The sequence below is a fragment of the Morone saxatilis genome, unplaced genomic scaffold (assembly GCF_004916995.1).
Source record: "Morone saxatilis isolate NCDOM2014 unplaced genomic scaffold, NCSU_SB_2.0 Contig10, whole genome shotgun sequence".
In the NCBI taxonomy this organism is placed as follows: Eukaryota; Metazoa; Chordata; class Actinopteri; family Moronidae; genus Morone; species Morone saxatilis.
This window is the reverse complement of record NW_023339652.1, coordinates 15,891,418-15,912,939: the sequence shown is the minus strand read 5'-3', so window position 1 is coordinate 15,912,939 and position 21,522 is coordinate 15,891,418. Positions and strand designations below refer to the sequence as shown.

The window sequence follows — 21,522 nt, the reverse complement described above, 5'->3', positions numbered from 1 at the left end:
GACAGAATGCTATTCTAATGGCTTTGCTTTGACTTTATCCAAAACACTTTTCAAGGTCTCGTCTTTTCTGGGATGGATTTGGTTTCTCCCCCAAGGTCTTATGTTTGTTAAGGCTTCATGCTGCATAGTGATGTTGAAAAACCTCTTTACAGCAGCTTTGCCAGATGATTTAAATATGTGTGTCTGTGTACAAATACAGTACACAGATGAGGCTATTGGCCTGTGTTTTACTGCATACAGTACAAGATGCTGCTGCACACTGAATTTTGCTCTCTTTTAAATTGTTTTTCAATGTAAGAAAGGTATGTAGTTAGTAGACAGAACCTTTTATAAAGCAGTGAAAATGCAGTACACACACTCTCAAGCCACAGCCATTTTTACATTCACACCAACACACACATGGTCATTTTTTATAATTTGTTCTCTCTGCAAGGCAAACAATCGATCTACAACAACACCAAACCCCTGGGCTTTCCACATGGCGTGTGCCGCACTCTGGGAGTGTGAAGCGAGATTGCTTAGTCGGTGTCTGGTTGGAGCTGTGCACCTCTTGGGGTTTTTTTCAGCTAAATAAGGGAAAACAAATCAATCAGTGTTTAGCTCAACTGTGCTGACTCTGAGTCAGAAGAGCAGTGACCTGGCAGGTGTGTGCTTGTAATTTCTCTCTTCATTACACTGCTCGCCTTTCAGAGCCTTGATGACAATGCTTTATTTGAGTTTAACAAATGGAAATATTTTTTTTAAGCTCATAAGGGTGAAGTTATGGCTCAACAACGAGGGGAGCATGTAATTCCTCTTTTGATGTGACATGAAAATCGCATGAAAAGTTGGTCCTTCTGTGTGTGTTTCTAAGTTTCTTCATATTGTAGTAGATGCATACATTTCTAACATTCCCCAGTGGGAATTGAACCCCTAACCCTTGCAGTTTTATGGCCTTGCTCATGTACCAGATCTCCGGGAAAAAGGAGTTGAAGTCAGTGAACAGAAGGCCCATGGTCACGCTCTTCAATGGCGCCGAAAGCTACAGTCCAAGCTGATCCTTTTGATCATTGGACACTGATTATCAAACACCGGGCCAAAACTTGATGTACATTAATCAGCTTCAGAATACACAGACTGCACTTCCTTTTGAATATGCACAATTCAATCCGTGCCTACATCAAACACTCTTACAGCAGACTTTGATCCTCAGCACCCAAATTTGATGTTTAATTTATGTATTTATCCCTTGGAAAGGATTCAGGAAACTGTGGAGTCTTTTCTCTGCTCTGCTTAAGACTTCTAATTGCCCTATTTAATGGAAGCTAATGGAAGAGAGGGAGATTGTTTACTGTGCTGTAGCCAGCGTTAGCTCTCGAGTCCACCTCCAAAGCCAGGAAAGATGCATGTTGCTTTTATTCCCGTTCCCTTTTCAGCTATCATAAGGTACCAAAATGTTTTTTGGCACAAAGCGTCCCACATCACAATGAACCTATTCAGCTTTATCTGGAGCATGAGTGAAAGAATCAGATGCAGTGCTAGTGGAGAGTCTTTGGAAGATAGATTCAGGACGGGGGAGTTTTCTCGATGGCTATCACTAGAGTTCAGTGTCCTCAGCTACTCCACAGTGCAGCCTTTCATCAGTATTTTTGGACTCTGTCTGACCCAGTCTCCGCTCTGCAGTATCCAGGCTTTTTATTGGGCCTGTCCCGTTGACTCTGGGTCTAGACGCAGGGGCAAATAGACTGGAAAAACGCTCGCTGTCTCTTCCCAGACACATCTCTCTCCATCACTCTTGCTCCACAGAGAGAAGAAAAGTTTCCCTACGCCGCTGCTTCTCCTGACCCTTCTTCCTTCTTGTTCATTTCTTTTACTATTTTCAGAGCCCCCCCCAAATCCACCCATCCACCCCTAACCTGAGAGGGGTCAGTTACAAAGCTGTCTGTCACCCTTCTGTTGTCTCTGCCTTTGACCCGGCCAGTGGACTGAAACTGCTGTCACTCTAAATCCATTAGGAATGGGTCATAAATAATGTTGTCAGCCGCTGGGTTCTTGTAACCTGATCACACCGTCCCTCACCCCTGGGTCCCATCTGCAGAGCCCCCCTCCCTTTCTCCCTTAGAAGATCTGTGGTAATTAGGAAAGCTAATAGGCGCCCAGCTTAAACAGGGCAGCAGCAGAGGGGAGGGGTGCTCCTAATAGTCAGTTAAAAAGAGCTTTGAAAAGAGCTGTGATGAAGGCCTCTGAGATTTTCAAGCATGATGTGAACTTAAAAAAAAGTTCCTCCAGCCTCCCCTTCGACACAGCATCTCAAACAAGACGAGGCTGAAGGGGAAAGAGAGGAAAAAAGGTTCCGACCCTTCACTGATCTTGACAAGTCTCTCTTCAAATGGCGTTTTTCTTCCAGGTTACAAAGCCATTCCTCGCACACTGAGCTCCTTTGAATGCACTTGAAGTTGCATGCGAGCAAATTGGCAGAGCCTCGCCACGACCTTGCAGCAACTGGTGAGCCCAAATGTCCTGAAGCAAAGGCTGTTGGTTTTTTTTCTGCCCCATGTCAGTGCCAAACAATAGAACTCAGGAGCGCAAGGAACAAAGTCACAGGGAATTGGAAAGTCCGGGCCATTTGTCAACTTGACTCGGGTCAGAAATAGCTGTTGGTGTTTTCTTTTTGCCCCGGCTGGAAGTCCTGCAGGTTCACTCGTAAAAAACACACTTCCCTCTGTTTCCTTTTGTTTTCCTTCATTTGCTTCTCTCCCCAGCACGACACCACAGTCTGTCTGAGAGCAGGTGTGTGTACCCAGTCCTGCTCCTACAGATGTTTACAAAATCCCAACCTTTACTTTGTGTTTGCCGGAGTTCGGATGTCATGGATCTCCTACAGCTCAGTCCGTAGGGATTTGGCTTAGGAAGGTGGTTGGTTCAAGTCCAGCACAAACCACATTATGGAGAGTGGACTGGTAGCTGGAGACCAAACCCCTAACTGCTCCCAAGGCACTATTATGTGGCAGCCCATCACTCCACCATCACTCCACATTTGCATTTCTATAAGCCCTGTGTGTCTGGTTTTATATCAGGCATATGAAAAGTGGAAAAAGAATTTCCCAGTTGAGGATTAATAAAGTAAATCTTCTTCTTCACTATAGTTTGGAGTTTGAGACCTTTCATATTATTGTTATTTTACTGTATAACACACAATATAACTTTGGCTTCAGGTCTAATGAAGCTTAAAGACAGGAAAAATATCATAAAGAGAGATGATATTTATATTATATATATTATGATATTTGTGACTGCTATGACTGTATTTAAATAGCACAGAAACACACACATTAATGCACACACTCTTTTTCTGCACTTACACTATAACTGTTCTTTGGTTACCCCATGCCTCATTTTCTCTTCCTTTTGAACACACACATTTACACACAAAATGTGTGTGGACTTTGTTTTTGTAGCTGTAGGGGACCCCTCCTGTTGCTTCATGTCAGCAGACATTAATGGAAAACACACAGTGTTGGTAGAAGTATGTTTCTGGCTGTGTCCAGTCTCCGTGCATCTGTCAAGACAGGGCTATTTCCCACTTGGCCAAGGCGGTGACTTATTTTAGAAAAGCAAAAGAAGGAAATCCTGACAGAGCGCAGACTGAATGAACTCTAACCTCTGTTGTAACAGCTGCATATGACAGCCTACTCAGATAGTTAGGGGAAAAGGTAAAAACAATGTGTTATATAATGAAGCAATGATTCATCATTTTTCATTATTTTATACACCAAAATATTTATTAATTGATAGATTAATCACTAATATAAATAGTTATTAGTTGCAGCCCTACAAGCAGTAGAAGCAATAGCAGTAGTCATCTTAGCAGAAATATAAGTAGTCTTTGATTGATAGCCTCAATTGAAAATCTCTTTGTCATCAAACACAAAAAACAATCAACACATATGAAGGCGCAATCAATCAACAGAAAGCGAGGAAAGAAATGACAGGAGAGAAAAAACAGAAGGCTAATGGCAACAGTGACACGCGAGGCAAGAATGAGCGACTCACAGTCTGTTAGCGAGTGAAGGAGAGGGCGCATCCAGCAGGAGGCCAATCAGACCACGCTCTCTGGACTCTGTGACTCAGCAACAGTCACCTGTGATTCAGGGCCGAGTCACAGACCCCCGGCCCCAGATGTTTAGCACATCCACACTACATTTACAGTAAATGTTGGGGCTGATGGGTGCAAGCAGCCAAGACAACCACAACATTATTTACCCCATGTTTTTTACACCGTGTCGGTTAACTCTTTGATGGCTGGTTGTTAAGCTGACTGTTACTGGAACTCCCTGTCTGGAGGTAAAGTTGAATCTGGGGTTATTGGTCGTCATCATGTTTTTGGGTTATTTTCTGATTATAGGTGATGATGAGTTACCGGAAGGAGTGTCACAACGTCTTTACATAGCTGATTTCAACCATTTAAAGTTGTATCGTAACTTCTTTTTAACTGTTTTTTTTCTGCAGTTTAAAAGTTTCTTTATGTTGCTTCTTTCTAATCAAATTTATTTAGTAAAATACAGCTTTTAATTCTTGTTCTTCCACAGTTCAACATAGGTTAATCAAATAAAATCAGAGATTAGATGAGATTAGATTGAACTTCCCCTCACAAAAACTTGGTTACAGCCTACAGACCTAGGATGTACTGTCGTAAAGATGCCCTGTCTTTAAAGCATTTGTCCTGCTTATACCCCACACAGTGACACATTATAATCCTCCAATTAGCAGCTAATTCTGCTGCTGTCATGCACAGTGACATTAGATCTATGAATAAGCTCAACTCTGTTCATAAATGCAGAGGGCTCAGGTTTGACTGAGCTGGTGGATCCATTGTAAACACCATGGGGGATTAATGGCACTATCACTGGAATGAGTCAATTAATGATCAAGACCAATATTTTTGTCTGGTCTGCAGGTCCCTCTACTGGTGCCAGCACAGAACTGGCAACCCAGTGCTGACTGGAAACCATGATACTCTGGCAGTTGAGTGAGAGAGGGTTTATTTACTGGTGGATGAGGTTGTGAAATGGGTTTGTGTGGGAGTCTGGCAACGCGCCCATCTAACTTGGCAGCCCATGTATCATTTTGGTTTCAGTTTGCGAATATAATCCTGCAGAGGTCTTGCTTTCTGCTGAATACTTTTGGTGTGTTTTTGCTTTCTGGCTTCATCCCAAATTTAAATTGTGTAAAACTTTTCTTTCTTTAAGCCATTTGACGCTACAAGGACTTATAAAGGCATGTATTAATGTGTGCCGACTGAAAGCTCTTGTGTGTTTCAGCGTTATAAGTGAGCTCTGCATACATACTGAGATCGAATGAAAAGCCTCAGTGAAGGGAAGTCGGTCTTTGACCCTGTTGACAGCACCATTAGACAGTCCTAAAGGTCATGACCCCAATCTCCTCCTGATGATTTCACATTCACACCTCTTCTCCTCACCTCCAATGAGTCCACCATTGCAAGTATGGATATGCAGTATACTAGCTCATTAATTAAGCAATGACTGTAGATAGGAGCAAGGAGGGCATTGAGGTCATGGAAGTCTACAGGATATAAAAAGTAGGGGAGAGAGGGGTGTGATTAGCCAGATATGGAGAGGCACAAATTTAACTAACTCTGTGAAGGAGAACATATGGAAAAAATAAAATGGTTAAAAAAATAAGTTAAAAAGGATATTTCTAAATGTAAGTTGGTGCTTTTTAGGCCTTATTTCAGGCCATAACAGACCAGGTGTGGTCATAAACTCCGAACAACTGCAGACTTGAGTTGATTAAGAAAACTTTTATTTTCTCCAAAATAATGGTGGTTACAATATGGCTTTTTAAGCAAGCTCATAATGCAATTTAATTTCCGTGGATTACCAACATCATTAAGTATGCATAACAATTGTTGCTTGAAACGAATGCCACATGTTTTGTTGTAGTAGAGACAAAATTGTCTAACCCCTTCCTGCCCTGTGCTGTCACTGTTCACGTAACGCCTGAAATCCAGTCGGGTAATAATGTGAGAAAAAGCAGTTGAAGCAGTACTCCAGAGGATTAGTATTGCACTTCCATACAGTTTGGACAGTTGTGACAGATTTAAAAAGAATCTTAGATATCCTGACTTTTAGTCCCTGGTACGGATCAGAACTGCTGGACCTTACATTTCCCATAATGCAGCCTATAAGTCTCTTTGTTAGACCCTGTCTGGATGGCAAATGCCCACATCTTTCAGACTTCTTGCCCTTAAGATCACATCTGCTTCAATACTGTTTGCTTAGGTTAAAAACACATACATTTTATTAAATCAAATCAAACCCTTATCTTACCTGTATCACTTGTACCTGCTCGTATGGTATATTCATAGAAGCGAGTTTTGAAAAGCTTTTAAAGGGGCATTTCATGCATTTTAACTGTCAGTCCTGGCTTATCGGTTCCTTTAAGGTCTGGACAAGGGGAATCTGGTTTATAGGTTATGGCTGCAGAAAACACAGGGAAATATGCCTCATTACTAACCAAAGAGCCAAAGCCACTCTGCGTTTGAAGTGGCCGGCCGTTCTGGCTTTCACTCTCAAACAGTGATTCACAGATGATCCTTGAATGACTCATTAAGTTCATTCGTACCGACCCCCGACTGCTTTTCAGCAGCCGGCAGCTCCACAAAAGGCAAATTCTGGTTGATTCTGCTGCTGGATCTGGATGAAGAGGCTGAGGGTTAGGGTGGTGGAGCCCTCTGCTGGTCCCTGTGTGGAAAACATTTTTCCTCAAAGTGGATCAACAAGTAATGATGCTCAGTGCTGTCTTTGTTGTCTCTGAAGAATCGCCATAGCCTTCATCAACCTTCCCTTAGGACTGGAGTGAATTGAACAGGCTCTTTCAGCTGAAAGGCAAAGTTGTGCTTTTTTTGTAGAATAACATTTTCTGGATGATCAAAAGGTCCCAGGGCCAGTAGCAGTTGTTAAAAAAACATCTTAGTTCCATAATATTCTCAAGTACTGTGGTGACCTTGAAAAACGTATAAAAACTATGGCTATCTTTCCTTATTATAAAGAAACAAATGGTACAAAATACCTGAATTAAAGCATAAGTTTATTGCCATTTGGTTTTTACTCTTTTAGGTTTGGCCAAATGTTTTTGTCAGTTATTTTAATGTTGTACTTGCTGACATTATACTGTAGTTATAACCCATATACACTTGACATTAAAATGAAATCATTATCTGGATAAAGAAAATTTATTTGCTTTCAATCTGTTGCTTTATTGCAACATCATGGCTCACATATATATATATATATAATAACCAACAGAAATATGGCCAAACCTATGAAAATAACAAAAAAGTTGTTTTAAACTAGAATTATTCTTGGTTTCATGAAACCATCTTTATACCTCCTCTCATGTCAGGTAGAACTGGAATAACCTCACAGCAGAGACATTTCTTGCTGCTAACTGAACAAAATAAAGGAAACAAAATGATTGATTTCTTTACAAAACAACTTCCAAAGTAAAACCAACCACTTGAAACAAATGACATCCTCTCCTATTTAAGCACCGTCGCATGTCATTATTGAAGCTAAAGACTTTGCTCATATTCAAGAGTTTACGAAACAATAAGCATTTTAGCAGTCTGACCGCTTCACTAAGTGGCTGGGCGTAGTGTCGCTGTCCTGTCCTCGTCCTCTGAGAGCCTTGTTCATAAAAACAGGCCCAGGCTCCTGGCAGTCTGGCCGGCACCCAATCAAAAAGCCATTAATCTAGTGATCAACATTAATTTGTTTCTGAACAAGCAGATGGCAGTCCCGATTGAAACCAAACAGACATGTGTTGCGTACTGCATATAAATGTGCACTTAAATGGGTTTTTTACACAAACAACAAAGGCCAGATACGTCCAACGGAGCTGATACCTGATCAACATCTTAGCAGTTGGTGGGCTGCTGATAGCTTTGTGGGCTTAGAACACTGTGTTTACCATAAGCTTGGGCCTGTAAATACGAGCATTTGTCAACAAAACTCCACCAACTTTTGACCTTCCATCTGCACAGGCCTGATTACAACCCCTTCGCGTATTGCTGTGTTTTCCTTATCATTTACATTTCATAAAAAGACTGCAAATAACATCCAATTTATCACCATTATTGTCCAGAGACGATAGTGGCAAAAGCAACAGTTGCTGCAACGTTCTTCCAAATCAGGCCCAATCGGAGCCCAGTCTGCTCTGTCAACAAACCACAACTAGTGAAACTCCAGCTGCTGACTCATCTTAAGTTAATGAACAGTGAGCCAGTCAGATGATCTGAGGAAGTGTGACTAATCTGCGCAGGCCAGCGGTGAGTCACGCCGACACAGATCATGTCCTCCTGATTTGGTTTTTGTTGGAATCAGTATGGAAAATAATTCAAACCCTCTGGGGGAACGATAAGGATCTGTTTTGTGTGCATCTGTAACCGTATATATGTCTGGCAGAGCTTCTCGCTGCAGCTAATGACACAGTAGTCTGTTTGCCTCTCCTGATTTATTTGTGTGTGTTTTGGAGTGGGCGGAGCCTAGAGAAGTCTGAAGGAATGATTACAGAGCCCTGCGGCATCCCGGAATAGACGGGTGTCAGCCGGAAGCCCTGGGACGCTTGTTAAGGCCGCCTCCGAGCAGGAAAAGTTTGCCTGCCGTTCGACACAGGCCTTCAATTAGGGTTGTTACCACTACAGTGAGGTGATGCAGTGTGTTGTACAGTGATCTAAGCCTGCGGAGGGAGCTGCTCTTGTGAGCTAGCGGCTAAACAGCTAATCAACACAGGACTTTCCAAAGACTGCTCTGAGAGTCTGAATGACACACAAATATCTGCAAGCTATTTATAATAGATCTCAACTGGCCATAGCCGACCTGGATTTTTGGTTGGGTTTTTGGATAGAGATTTTTTGTGAAGCACAATAATGGGTGTGAGAGGGAGGTGAGAGGTGCGGAGAGCTCAAAAATGTTTTGTGAGTTTGTGTGGCTGCCAGTGTGCATGTATGTATGCGTGTGTCCTTCACCAACAGAGCCAGCGAGCCAGACGCTGCCTCACATGCTGTGGTTACCATGGTAAGGTGAGATACTGCTTGTGTCGGTGTGTAAAAAAGTCTCATAAACCTTGCTGTGGCGATCCTGTGTGTGTGTGTGTGTGACTACTTCAGCATCTGCTGCAGTCTGTACTTTGAGATGATGGCTTGAACACACTGCTTTGGTTTAGGTTATTTATGGGATTTCAAGTATTTTTTATCTCAGTAATAAAACAAACTGCAGAGGGGAGGACATTAAATAACAGTGATAAAATAAAATTATTCAAAAAACTTACAGTATATCAGTGAAGTTTATACATATGATAAAATATATAGTGCTTTTATTTAGCGAATGTAGGACGATTAAGAGCATTAGTATGATGGACAGCAGTACACATTGCCAAATGCCTTCATTCCTCCAAAAAAAAGGCATTTTTAAACACTTAGTCATGCTTAAACTTGAACTTTACATTCAAAATATCACTTAATGGTTAATATTTTATGATTAAACCGTGCTAATAAGGGATTGCTGACAGTGCAGTAAAGCACTCTGTGAGTAACAATGAAGTCATCTGTTTGCTTTTGATTCCTGTTCTTATCATTGTATGTACCTTAGTTTTACTGCTGTTGCTACTCAAGACATCTTGACATGTTTCATTAAAGGCAGCGTTACATAGGCATTCTTTATGGCCCCCTCCCCACTTCCTCAGACGAGGGCCCCACATACTCGAAGCCCCTGATTAAAGGCTATTCTTCAAGCCTCTTAATATAATACTGCGAATCTATATGTGCAATATGTTAAAACAGTTATTGGTCACTGTAAAATATCTCCTGTCTACACTGATTGTAAAGAGATAATTCCCCAATGATCAACAAATTAAACTGTAAAAAAGATGGGGACAAATGTTCACAGTCCACCGTCCTCCTTTTATAGGTGCATTCCAAAATTATCCAAAGCTTCAGTCATCAGATAATTTAAGCAAATATCTTCCAAAGTTACCTTCTTTGTGTTTTCACAGACAGTGTTTCCATGCTGAGGAATACGGTTCTTCATTGTGGCGTCATGTAAGTTTGTGTTCAAGACAGAGCAGCAGCAATAACACTACACAAGACTGCCAAGACAAAAAAACAACTAACACAACAGCTAACTCTGAAATCTCAAGCTGTGATCAGACAGGACGCAAAGCAAATCATAGACACGACACAAAAAAGGTACGTACAGAACGTACAGAAACGAGATGGAATGGGAGAGAGGCTGGAAGGAAATAACAGAAAGCACTGGAGTTTGTACTTCTAAGACCAGAGCCTGAGCTGAACACAAATTGTGTGGTGTATTTTGTTCCTTATCTTTTACAGTGTATTTTCGCAAACCTATAAGCTCTGTTAGTTTCATTTAAAAGTTTTCATAATAGAAAGATTATGAAAACATTTCTCATATTTCGTATTTTATTTTGGTATTTTACTACTTTAATTTAGTTTTCACCACTCCATCCTCTGTTTTATGGCTGTGCAGACTAAATGACCTGTTGGACGTAGAGACAGTATAAATCTGGTCCTCTGTCTTCTGGTTTGGGGTCAGGGCTGCTGGCAGCAGGAGGAAGGCTGTTTGTGTTTTAGGATGTGTGTTTGGAGGTTGTATAAAATGACTCCTACTTCCTCACAGCATCTGATGGATTTCCATCATATAAACATCATAGTCTCTGTTTGTTGTTGGAGCGGCACAGAGAATGTCTCCTTCTGCACTGCTGCTCCGTACATTTTTCACTGCGCAGGTTAGAGGTCAGCAGGAAATCCATGTGTTGATGCTGATAATCCCAGTCATCGGGTTTCATTGTACTTGGTCTTTTATAGTTAGTGGATAGCCATGATTTAGATGTGTCCTTCATGTGCCAGGCTGGCGCTATGAAAAAGAATGATATCAGATATTTTACCATTTTTCCTGGCAAAAAATAGTGGAAAGCTACTACGTGTAATAGTTCCCTCGTGTGCTACCTTAAAATTGTGCTGCTTTAGGAATGATTTCCTGTAATTTGCGCTTGTAACCACTGATAGTTTATCAAATTGGTAAACAAACACATGTCCCTTTCTTTTATTCATGTCTGCCTGCTGTTTTCTGTCTCAAAACTATGTTGTGCTCATTTATCTTCAAGCTGTTTTGGAGCTGTCATTTCTTTTTTTTTTTTGGTCTGACCATCCTCTCTTCACTCGTTGGCCTTCAGTTCCCGCCGCACTACGAAGAGATCAGCTCTGACTGACGTGTGCGAGCGCATCCAACATGGATTGTGTGTCCAAACTTCTCCCAGCCATGCAATTATGTCATTTTCTGCTCAGGATTTCCCCTGAAACGACAAAGTGGCTTGGCAGAGCGTGGCACGAGAAAGCAATGACTGAATGTTTCAGTTTTTAGCAGCGTGCGCTTCCCTCCCGTTATCTGCTGATCATAGTGAAGTCATCTGGTCAGTGCCAGCCTGAAAGTTAGGAGGCTCTGGTTTGGATCTTCCAGAAGAGGTTGGAAAATCAGTATAATGCACTTGGGTCGTGTGCTGCAGCTACTCCAGTACCCATGAGCGAGACACCTGTACGTCCAACGTTTTGGATGCAGCTCAATGATGTAGCACACAGCAGGACCTTGAAAGCAACACGCTTAATCAGTTTTGCTTGGAAAAAAGAAGCCAAACAAACAGTGATGCACATTTAATAGGCTCTCAGGAAACGTTGAGTAAGACTTTGGCTGTGGAGTCAAAGGAGCTTTGTTTTGGCAAGAGAGATTAGAGTGAATTGACGTGTTTTCATAAGCCCCATTTTTAGTATCACATTGAGTCTTTTTTCTATTTTACATCTGTTGTTGCATTTGATCAGTGTGTTATCACTGTGTGTAAAGCCGCTGTACCATTGTTGTAAACACAACTGGACAGATCTCCTCTCACCCCCAAATTCTCTAACCGAACACACCCAGACTTGGCCGTGATTGACTGTTGGCACACCAACAAAGGTGCTCCCCGCTCATCCCGTTCACTTCCTCCAGACTGCAGTCGGTTTCTCCCTCTTAAAATTGTTGTGGAGAACGCTGCCACGTAAATAAAGTTATTATTTTTGATCCCTCCTCATTGGCGCCAGGCCGCAAGGAAACTTTGAGTTGACGATTTGTATATTGTCGGCGTAAACTGCCCACTTGGGTGTTTTGCGAGATTGGAGTAAAGCCACGTTGGAAAGATGCCTGCTGCTATTGCCTCTGGATTAGGTGGGTTTGAAGAGGCCTCTCTGTTCCCCTCCCAGGACAACATAATGATGGTTTCAGAGGGAATAGAGATGCGTTAGACTTATATCCCAGGAAACACCAGGAAGGTTTATATAGTGGAAATGGCTTCCAGGTGCGTCGATAACGTAGTCGGACACTGACAGTTGTGTCTTCCCCTAAAGGATTTCTCATGGTTTTAAATCTACTGGTTATCTTTCATTTGGACCTCCTCTTCAGTGGACATACTGCAGGGAAAAGCAGCAGATGCTCACAGTTGAATATCTCCAGGATTATGCAATTTATCTTTTTTACTGACCCTTGAAAAATGGATTCACGCTTTTGCTTTCTCTAGAATTTGCTGTGTGATTGCACAGCTGTCCAGCTACACTTGCGTCCCTTTTAGAAAGTTGAACTTCTTCAAAACTGAACAGACTGATGAAGCCAGAGCATATGATGTTATTGCCACAGTTCCTTCACTGGCTCCCCGTGGCCAATTTACAAGGTAGAACAAGGCCTTGAGCTGCAATATTACTGATCTACCTAACTTTCTACCATGTAAATCAACCTCAGCTTTGTTATTTAAAGTCTCCCTCCACTCAGAATGTCTTTTGCTGATTGTTACTTCATTTGAATGTTTGACCTTCACTGTGCAGAATGCACTCTAGAAGGCTGTTTTCATATTAATCAGCTGAAGAGGGAAAGTTTCTCTGAGCCCCCTTTAGATCTGACTTTAATAAATGTACATATGACCCAGATTTTTACTTACGTCCGGGAGTTCAACTTTTTGAAATGAAAAATATTTGCGTATTCATGGAATCTGTATTTTTAAATGCAGGATGAGGAATAACTGTAATAAGAAAGATTTTTTGTGGAAAGCTCATATCAGACAAGCATTAATATTCAAAGCAGAGTATTTTAATATGTCTTAAAACATGTCTGAAAGGGCTCTTTAACTTTTTTACAGAAGAAAATTTGCAAATGTTCTGCAGCCAAGTGTTACTTACACGCATAGATACCTACCTGCATTCTTTCTAGCACGCAGGATTCTTTTACACATTCAGAATAAAAATTCTTAAATTTTTCAAATTATTTGGTTCTTCTCAGAGATCACCTGTCAACTGAACAGCACAGCCAGTACAAATTTTCTGTTGAGTTCGACTTTCTGTGGCCCCATAAACTGACTTGACAGCGATGCCGCCGTCTGATCCGGTTTCCATCCCTCCATCACTCTTGGTTTGTTGTGGCAGAGAATCATGGAAGCTCCATCACATCACAGCTCCATCGATTCCATTGGCTCATCGCTCGTTTAGTTAATGCAGCTTTATGTTGTGTTTAATTACATTTAGGACCCATGCGGGAACGGCGCCAGTGCCAAGTTGAGGTTTTCAAGCCAGTGTAGCCACAGAGGAGACGTCTCTCCTGGCTAGCCTGTTTCAAACAGCATTACACAGCTAAATGTCCTCCAAGTGATTGTATATGTGCTCAAACCCCCTGAATGCGATTAAGTTCTTAATTTATTAGACAGTTTTGGAATGATGCCCTAATTAAAGAGCCCATACATTAACAGTCATTCAGTGGAAGTACATTAACAAACAGGGCAGCTACAGTGAGTCCTGTTTGACTTCCTCTCTGCCCCATCTCCTCTCACTCCAGCATCTCATCTCTCTCCTTTCCCCCGGCTCCCCCCGGAGGCCGAACAGCACCACTGCAGCCTCTGCCAATAATACCTGCGTAGCTGTAGTCACTGCATTGTGATCAGGACTGTTGAAGGCAGTTTATCTGCTCTGGGGTGAGAGCTGCCTGTTTGTTAGCACTGTTTTTTGGGGATCTCTGGCGCTGAGTGGAGAGATCTGCAGAGCAGGTAGAGAGGAGGAGAAGAGAGGGCAAGAGAAGAAAGATACTTCATGTGACATCAATAAGGATAACATCATCACAGAGACTGGACTTCTGCTGATTGATGCTGGCAGCCGAAAGAAAGAAAGAGGACGGAGGGTGGGCAAGGGGATTGGGATTCAATGTGTGTGTGTGTGTGTGTGTTTGCTTGTGTATGAGTGGCATGGGAATCTGTAGATTGTGTATGTGCATGTATGTGTGTGTGTGTGTGTGTGTGTGTGTGTGTGTGTGTGTTGTCTCATCCAGCATGTGTGTCTCTATGATGTCAGTAGTCTCAGTCAGCACTACTGAAGGTGGCGTTATTGCTGGTGTTTTGCCTCTGTCGTAGCACCGACTCTGCTTCCCAAAGCGATTGTGATTCAGAGAGGAGAGGCTAACGAGTACAGGAGGCTGACAGACTGAACTCTGAGCACCGCTGAGGATGAAGTGAGAGGATCAGTGAGTCGGTGGCACTCACGCAGAGACAGGAGGCAGGCTTCTTTAAAAATGTTTCTTTGATGTCAGTGGTTTGTCAGAAAGCTCTGAGAGAAGAGAGGAGAGGACCAGAGTTCTCAGGTCAAGGTTGGGACCTAGGACATTGCAGTTAGACCTTTCTATAACTAATCTTGAAGTTGGGACTTGTTCTGGGTCTGTTTTGTCTTTGCATTGATTTGTCTGAGCTCTATTGACGTTGTAATGTTTCAAACTGTCCTGCCAACAAGTTCTGAAAAGTGTCCACAGCTAGATTTGGAACAGCTTTTATTGAGCATCAGTAGCGCTTTAGGTGGCAGATACTTCCTACAGCTGTTTTACAGTAAAAGTTTTACGCTGGTAACCCCTGTGCTTTATACATGTTGATTTCTTTAGACTACTGGCAGTTTCTTAGTCCAGTTTGATCTCTGTGTGAAACAAAGAAATGTGTTCAATTGTACACACTCAGCTTATACAGCAATAAAGCAACCGAAGAAGGGTTTTGGCTAGAAATGTAATTATGTCCCTGTGGAAGTGCTAAAAAAGTGTTTGCCAACATGATGGCTTTTGCTTCCACAAGTTGACATATTTCAGTTTAAAACAGAATTCTGGAGCACACACTGTTCCACAGTGGGCAGGTTGAACCAAAACAAACTCAGAAAGTGAGTCAGCGTTATTGTGAGCTGTCACAGAGTCGGGCTTCTTCGAAATGAATATATTCCACGACTGGCTTTTCAAGAAAAGGAACAGGGATTGAATGACTTTGAAAATCTGCAATGGAATTTTAATGTTCACCTGTACACAACCAAGAAGTTGTAGTTAACTTTTTTGTTTATTTGTATGTTGTAAACACTGTTGTTTGTTGGTTTTAGTGAAACTGTCATACCTTGATGGAGCATCACATTAGATGTCCAGACTGCCTAGCAAACCATTTCACTGCAGCTCACTCAGCTAATTTATTCCATCCTGGGGTTTCTGTTTAAACCGCAGAAAAAAGGCTCAGCTCATGGGCAGAGTGGTGTTTGATCATTTTAAAGAGAACAAGACTTGTTGGAGTCCAAGCCAGAGTCCAGTTTAATTATTGCAGATTCATATGTGGAGGTTTTATAACAGTCAGCACGACCAATGTTTGCAGACAGAGAACAGTGTTTGCACAGAGCACAGATTTAAAGTCGCTTTGATTTACTTTCTTGTGATTGTCAGCTTGTGTGGAGCTGAATTGTCTCGCTGTGGTAAACGCTGTTAATTCACTACAGCAGGCAGCGAAAAGACAAACTGTCCAAATCCAACGCAAATATAGTTTGACCTCCAGGCAGGTAGGGCACAGCAGCGGAGATTTGTGTTTACTGTGAATCATATCCCTTTAGGAGCTGCAGCAGATGCAGAAGCAGCTGGTTATTTTAGCCCCAAATTTACTCAAATTGAATTCATCTGCTGGGTATCGCACCCTCTGTTACAGTTGGTATCTGGACTGCTCCCTGCTTCCTCTCTGTTGAGGAAGTGACTGAAAGGCCTCTCTGTTTTCCCTAGAAACATTATGTGTGTTTCCATCCACCTGTTTTTATGTGCATTTTCAATTTGCGCATAAAAAATGCAGTAGAAAGGCAGAAAATTACTGTTTTTATACTTGGCTGAGGTGGAAAAGGAGGTGTGCTGATAAAAGCAAAATGCAATGGTGAATAAATCACGACATATATAAAGCATGTGACTTACTCGTCACTAAGGAGACGAAAACATCAAATTAATACATGAATAAAACTTGATATATTTTTTACTCATCATTTTGATTCACTTAAGGTTCAGCTGATGCTCTGTTAATTACATCATCTAGTTGCATCCTCTTCTTCTGCAGTGGTTTAATGGCACCTGAGTGGAGAGCACCACTAGCTGTTTATCTCCAAGCACTCAACTCCTAATATTTGCATAACCGTAGTGGATGGAAACACATTAATTTGCATGTCCTTTTTGCAGATTTTCTGGAAATAGGGTTAAAAGTTGAGCAACATTTGGATGGAAACCTGCTGGCAGTAGAGCTGAGTTTATCTCCCTCTGTTTTACTGCTGAGGCGTTAATCCTCTGGTCTGCTCCCTTTTAAGGGTAAGAGGGGAGAGAAAGAGCGATGTATGGCCGTGGGAGGTGGCTGCTAAAACAACGTGACAGATCAAACCATCCTCTTCGTTCCAAGTCTCTGATGAACTTAACTGTCCAACAGCTTGAGTTCAGGCCTTGGTGAATGTCGTGCAGCCTGATGAGACCGTCAGCTCACATACACTCTTAATTTCTCTCTTTCACACACACTTTCTCCCTCCTCCCGCTCTCCTGTTTGTTTACTTGCCCCCCAGTGGGATGTGGCTTGCATTTGCGGTGTGTTTTTCTGTGTGTCTGTGTAAGAGAGCCCTATGTGTGTTCATTTGTGTGCATGTGCCCTCGTGCTTTACGACTTTTCATCATGGCGAAAGTCGCAGAAGGAAACCACAACAGATACAAACTTCTGAGAGGCGGCGTCTATAAAGGAGCAAGCGTCCCATTTCCACGAAAAAGAAAAGAGCGGGAGAGAAATGCTTTTAATTGAGAGCGGTGTGTGAGGTAAATGAGGGGAAAGGATTATTTCATCATGAGAAATGGTTAAGTTTTATGAGGGAATTCCTTGGGAAATGTCTACCATTCAAGATGCTGAGAAGCCTCCAAATCCAAAAGACCTTAAAGTCCTATCACGCAGTTTAACTGACAGGAAGTATAGCACATAAACCACAAGAAAATAATGTCAAAATACATTTTTACCACTTTAACATGAACCTTACATCTGAATTTATTCTATTTTTACTGAGGGGCTCTTTTTAAGTGATCAACCCCCCCACCCTCATTGAAGATCTTACATTTCTGAGGGGATTATCACCCTTCGAATGCCTGTATTGCTTTTTTTATGTTTTTGTTCCAGGCAGCAGTCAGTGTCTTTATATGGGCTGGTTCAGATTTTTTTCGGTCCCAGAATCCCAATTCAAGCCTAGCAGGGAGAAAGATGTTCCTCCATGGCTGTCCGTAAAAATTTGTATCAAACGCACCCTCCGCACAGTGGGAGGAACTGGATCCCTTTTCTAGTTCATGTGGTGGTTTGTCAGGTGTCTGTTTGGTTCTGAGTGAGAGGGGTCTGGAAGTGAACCTTAGAAAGTTTGGTAATTGGAGGAAAATAACTGTATAGGTGAAGTTTTATGATAGGAGATGGAGGACAGCCCTTCAACCTTGACAGCTTCTTCTATCTTCAAGTTTAAGTGTGTAGAAGGGAACCATTTCACGCAAAAGAACCTGATTCTTTCAGTAATTCGTAAGCCAAGCCCAAATGTGATTCACGTCTTTCGTCTCCGGAGCCCAGAGAAACCGCAGCAGCTGTTGAGACCGGTCTTTCGCCGGACAGACAAAGCATTGCTTATCAGTCGGCTTATGGACTGAATGAAATACAAAGCGGCTGTTAAGAGGTTTAGGTGACAATACAAAAGATTATCCGACATGCTGCTCTTCCGGATTCAGAAACAAAGTTGTGGGAGTGAATCGACCTGTTACAGCAAATGTCTTAAATGATATCATAGAAGGATTCTGTCTTAAGATTGTTCTGACTTGTGTTGAGATGTCTTGTATGATAGAAGGTTAGCTAGGGCAGATCCAAAAACTTGGATCATTCCTTTACTCTATCAGTGTACAGTATATTTTGTTATTTAACTTCTCAACACCGACCCATGTGCCCTTCTCTTTGCTTCCTATGGATCTGGATGTTTTCTCTCTTTGTGCTTTTCAGCAATAAATAACCAACAACTTTGGTTGTTTTTGAAAGTTTGGAAATCAAACTTACCCATTAGGGTGATTCAATATCATACCATATGTATCCTCAATCTTGGTCACTAATGCACAGTACTGGGAGTATTACAAAAGTATACAAATATCCAACATTGGAAAGAACTAAAGCAGAACTAACAGTAAAATATGGTAAAGCATACAATTGTCAGCACAGGGGATGGAAGAAAATATGTAAATTAGATCACAAATCAACTCTACGTCCCACTAAAACTGTATCTCTGCATCTCCCACATTCTCAGATCTAGACTTTGTCAGATGCCAGAAGGAGATTATGGGTTTCCAGTGGGAGGAGAATAGAGCTGAGGATCCTCTCAGATCATAAAATTATTAACAATGTTTGGCTGCAAAATGTCTGACATTCAACTTTTAGTAATGCTGCTGTACGCTCAATTAAAGAATAAGTCGAACTAAATGGCCGATAAATCTACTGCACCAAAAACTGTAAAACCTCACAGTGGTCTCACACACACACACACAGACACACACACACACACACACACACCTCGTCACTGTCTCTGTTTCTCACACATACACTTACAGGATGTTTGTTTCTGTCGTTGCAGATTTACACAGACTGGGCTAATCACTACCTGGCCAAGTCTGGCTGTCCGCGCCTCATCAAGGACCTGAGCCAGGACGTCACCGATGGAGTCCTGCTGGCACAGATCATCCAGATCATAGGTAGGCATCCACACACACACACACACCTGTGTTCTATTCTCTATTATCTACTGCTGTATCTATTACTCTATTATTTCTAGCTTTCTCTTTCTCTTTCTGCTAGTCATTCAGTTCACACCTTCAGTACTTTCAACTGTAATGTGCATAATTATCCTGACAGAGCCGAAAGTTCCGCTTCTGATACCAAAGCAGTATCATGTCTTACTTCAGGTATAGCTGTCAACTTTGAAAGGAAATATGAATAAAGCAAAGATGAATAAATCAGCAGTTATCAGCAGTAATAAAACACTGCCTGTGTGTACAATTCATTCTGTCTGGTAGACGAAGCGACCACCCACACACATACACACACTCTATGTTTGGTCTTTGTTGTGGTGAGTTGGAGGGAAGCTGTTCCTCAGTCTGATACAGTATTTGGGCCAAATCGCAGCATCTCTCTCTTGCTTTGGGTGCTGGGTGAGCTGCAGCGGCAGCAGCAGAGATCTGTGGCTCTGACACCCAGGGGTGCAGAGGCATGTGTCTTCCATTGGGATCCCAGAGAGAGTTCACTTCTCTTTCTCTTCCTGTCTGTCTCTCTGTCTGTCTCTGCCTCTGTCTGCCTGTCTCTCCCCTTTTATGCCTCTCTTCCTTTCTGGCGCTCTGCTTCCCGCCGTCTCTCTCCCTCACGCTTGAACTTTTTCTAGGTCTCTCTCTCTTTGTCTCTCTCAACCCTTATGTCTTTAATTTCTCTCTCCGATCTTACTTTTTGTCCTCTTTCTCTCCTGTCTCGCACTTTCTCTTACCAGTGTTGGGCAACAACATATTACAGTATTGTGATTACCCTTAGAGTAGTGTAAGGGATTACAATTAAAATGCAGTAATAGCATTAGTTACTAATCTCTGTTACTTTGATTGTTAGAGTTAGATAGACAGGGGTTGATTGATTGTCTTGTGGACAGACTGGTAAGAGACATGTTAGCTTGGTGCAGCAGCTGGAGGTGGGGGGGGGCAGCTATCCTATGTCTTATTTGCAACAGCACCAACATGCTGATCTGGTTTTACTACATTGGCTGTCCGCATAGAGGGACAGGATTGTATGTGTACAGCCTGCTCAGTCATGAATTTTTAGCTGCATGAGCTGACCATTTGAATGCACTGGCAGCTGATTCTCACTGCCAAACAGATTTGGAAAAATGATTTGGGCTTTAAGCGTTTGTTTGAATGCCTTAAATGACCTTGTTGCAACCCATATTATTACAGATCAGTCTCAGAAGCAAAGTTGGAAGCAGCGTGACATTGTAGTTCTGCAAAATCTGTTAGAGAGGAGGTCAGGGTGTGTGTATGTTGGGTTGTGTTCCCATCCTACAAAAGTCAATGTTGGTTTCATTAAACCTTAGACCACTAGGGCACCCCTTAGTATCTCAACATTATGACTTAGTATTGCATACTTTAAACCTATAGATTAAAAATGTATGACTTATATAGTCAAAGTTCAATTTTCTATCTGGATTTTCTTTCCTGGCAGAACTGAGCTTTTATATAAACTCCGTCATTGCAAACTCATGCTGTGATTTTATTGATTTTTATGACTAATTCATTAAATTTTGATTCATAAAATCTAATTGTTGACTTAGTATTTCATAATTTGGACTCACCATGATTGTTTTTAATTTTTATCATCAGTTTTTTTGTCTTGTTCGGGCTTCCATATGTTTAAGAGGTTAAACTATGATTACAGTCATTCTCTAACAATAAACAAGTACTGTTTAATCAAGCAGTGTGGAAGGCCGATAGGGGTCACACTGAAAATGCTGGATGTTATAAGCCTAGATTCAGGATTCACCTGGTTTTGTTCAAAGTTCATGTGAGAACCCCGCAGGAGGGCTACGTGCAGTCACCAAGGCTAAGCTAGCTGTTCAAGCTGAGTAATAAATTACATTTTTGTTGTAACTTTCCCAGTTCTCTCACACATTCCTTTTCTTCTTCTTGCATATACTGTCTGTGCTCTCTCTTTTTCTTTGTGTCTCCATCACTGTTCTAAACTATTCTGTTTGACTGCCTGTCCCTCTGTTTATCACACACACACACACACACACACACACCTACACTCACACAAACACATTTTCCTCTCTATTACATATGCTGCCTCTCTCACTGATGCCGTCTGTCTCCCTAAATCTCTTTCACTTTTTCAATCCGTCTAACTTCCTCACCCTCTCTCTCTTTCTTTCTCTCATCTTCCTCTCCTCTCTTTTCTCTCTGAACTTTTACTCCTGTCGCCGAACAGACAATGAGGGCAGCTGGCCTGTCAGGTATTTCTCTGGGCGGCAGCGACAAATTGGCAGCTTTGCTTCAGACTTTCCGCGTCGCTCTGCCACCTCACAACACCAAAAAACAC

At 42.0% G+C, this 21,522-nt stretch overlaps 1 protein-coding gene across 1 annotated transcript in view; it reads left to right on the top strand.

Annotated features, from left to right (window-relative positions):
- nav3 (neuron navigator 3) overlaps window positions 1-21,522 on the top strand; it is a gene marked incomplete in the record, with an annotated part of 202,937 nt that overhangs the window by 36,712 nt on the left and 144,703 nt on the right. The window contains 1 exon segment of the mRNA XM_035678645.1: window positions 19,028-19,145. Coding sequence (XP_035534538.1) covers window positions 19,028-19,145 — 118 coding nt within the window.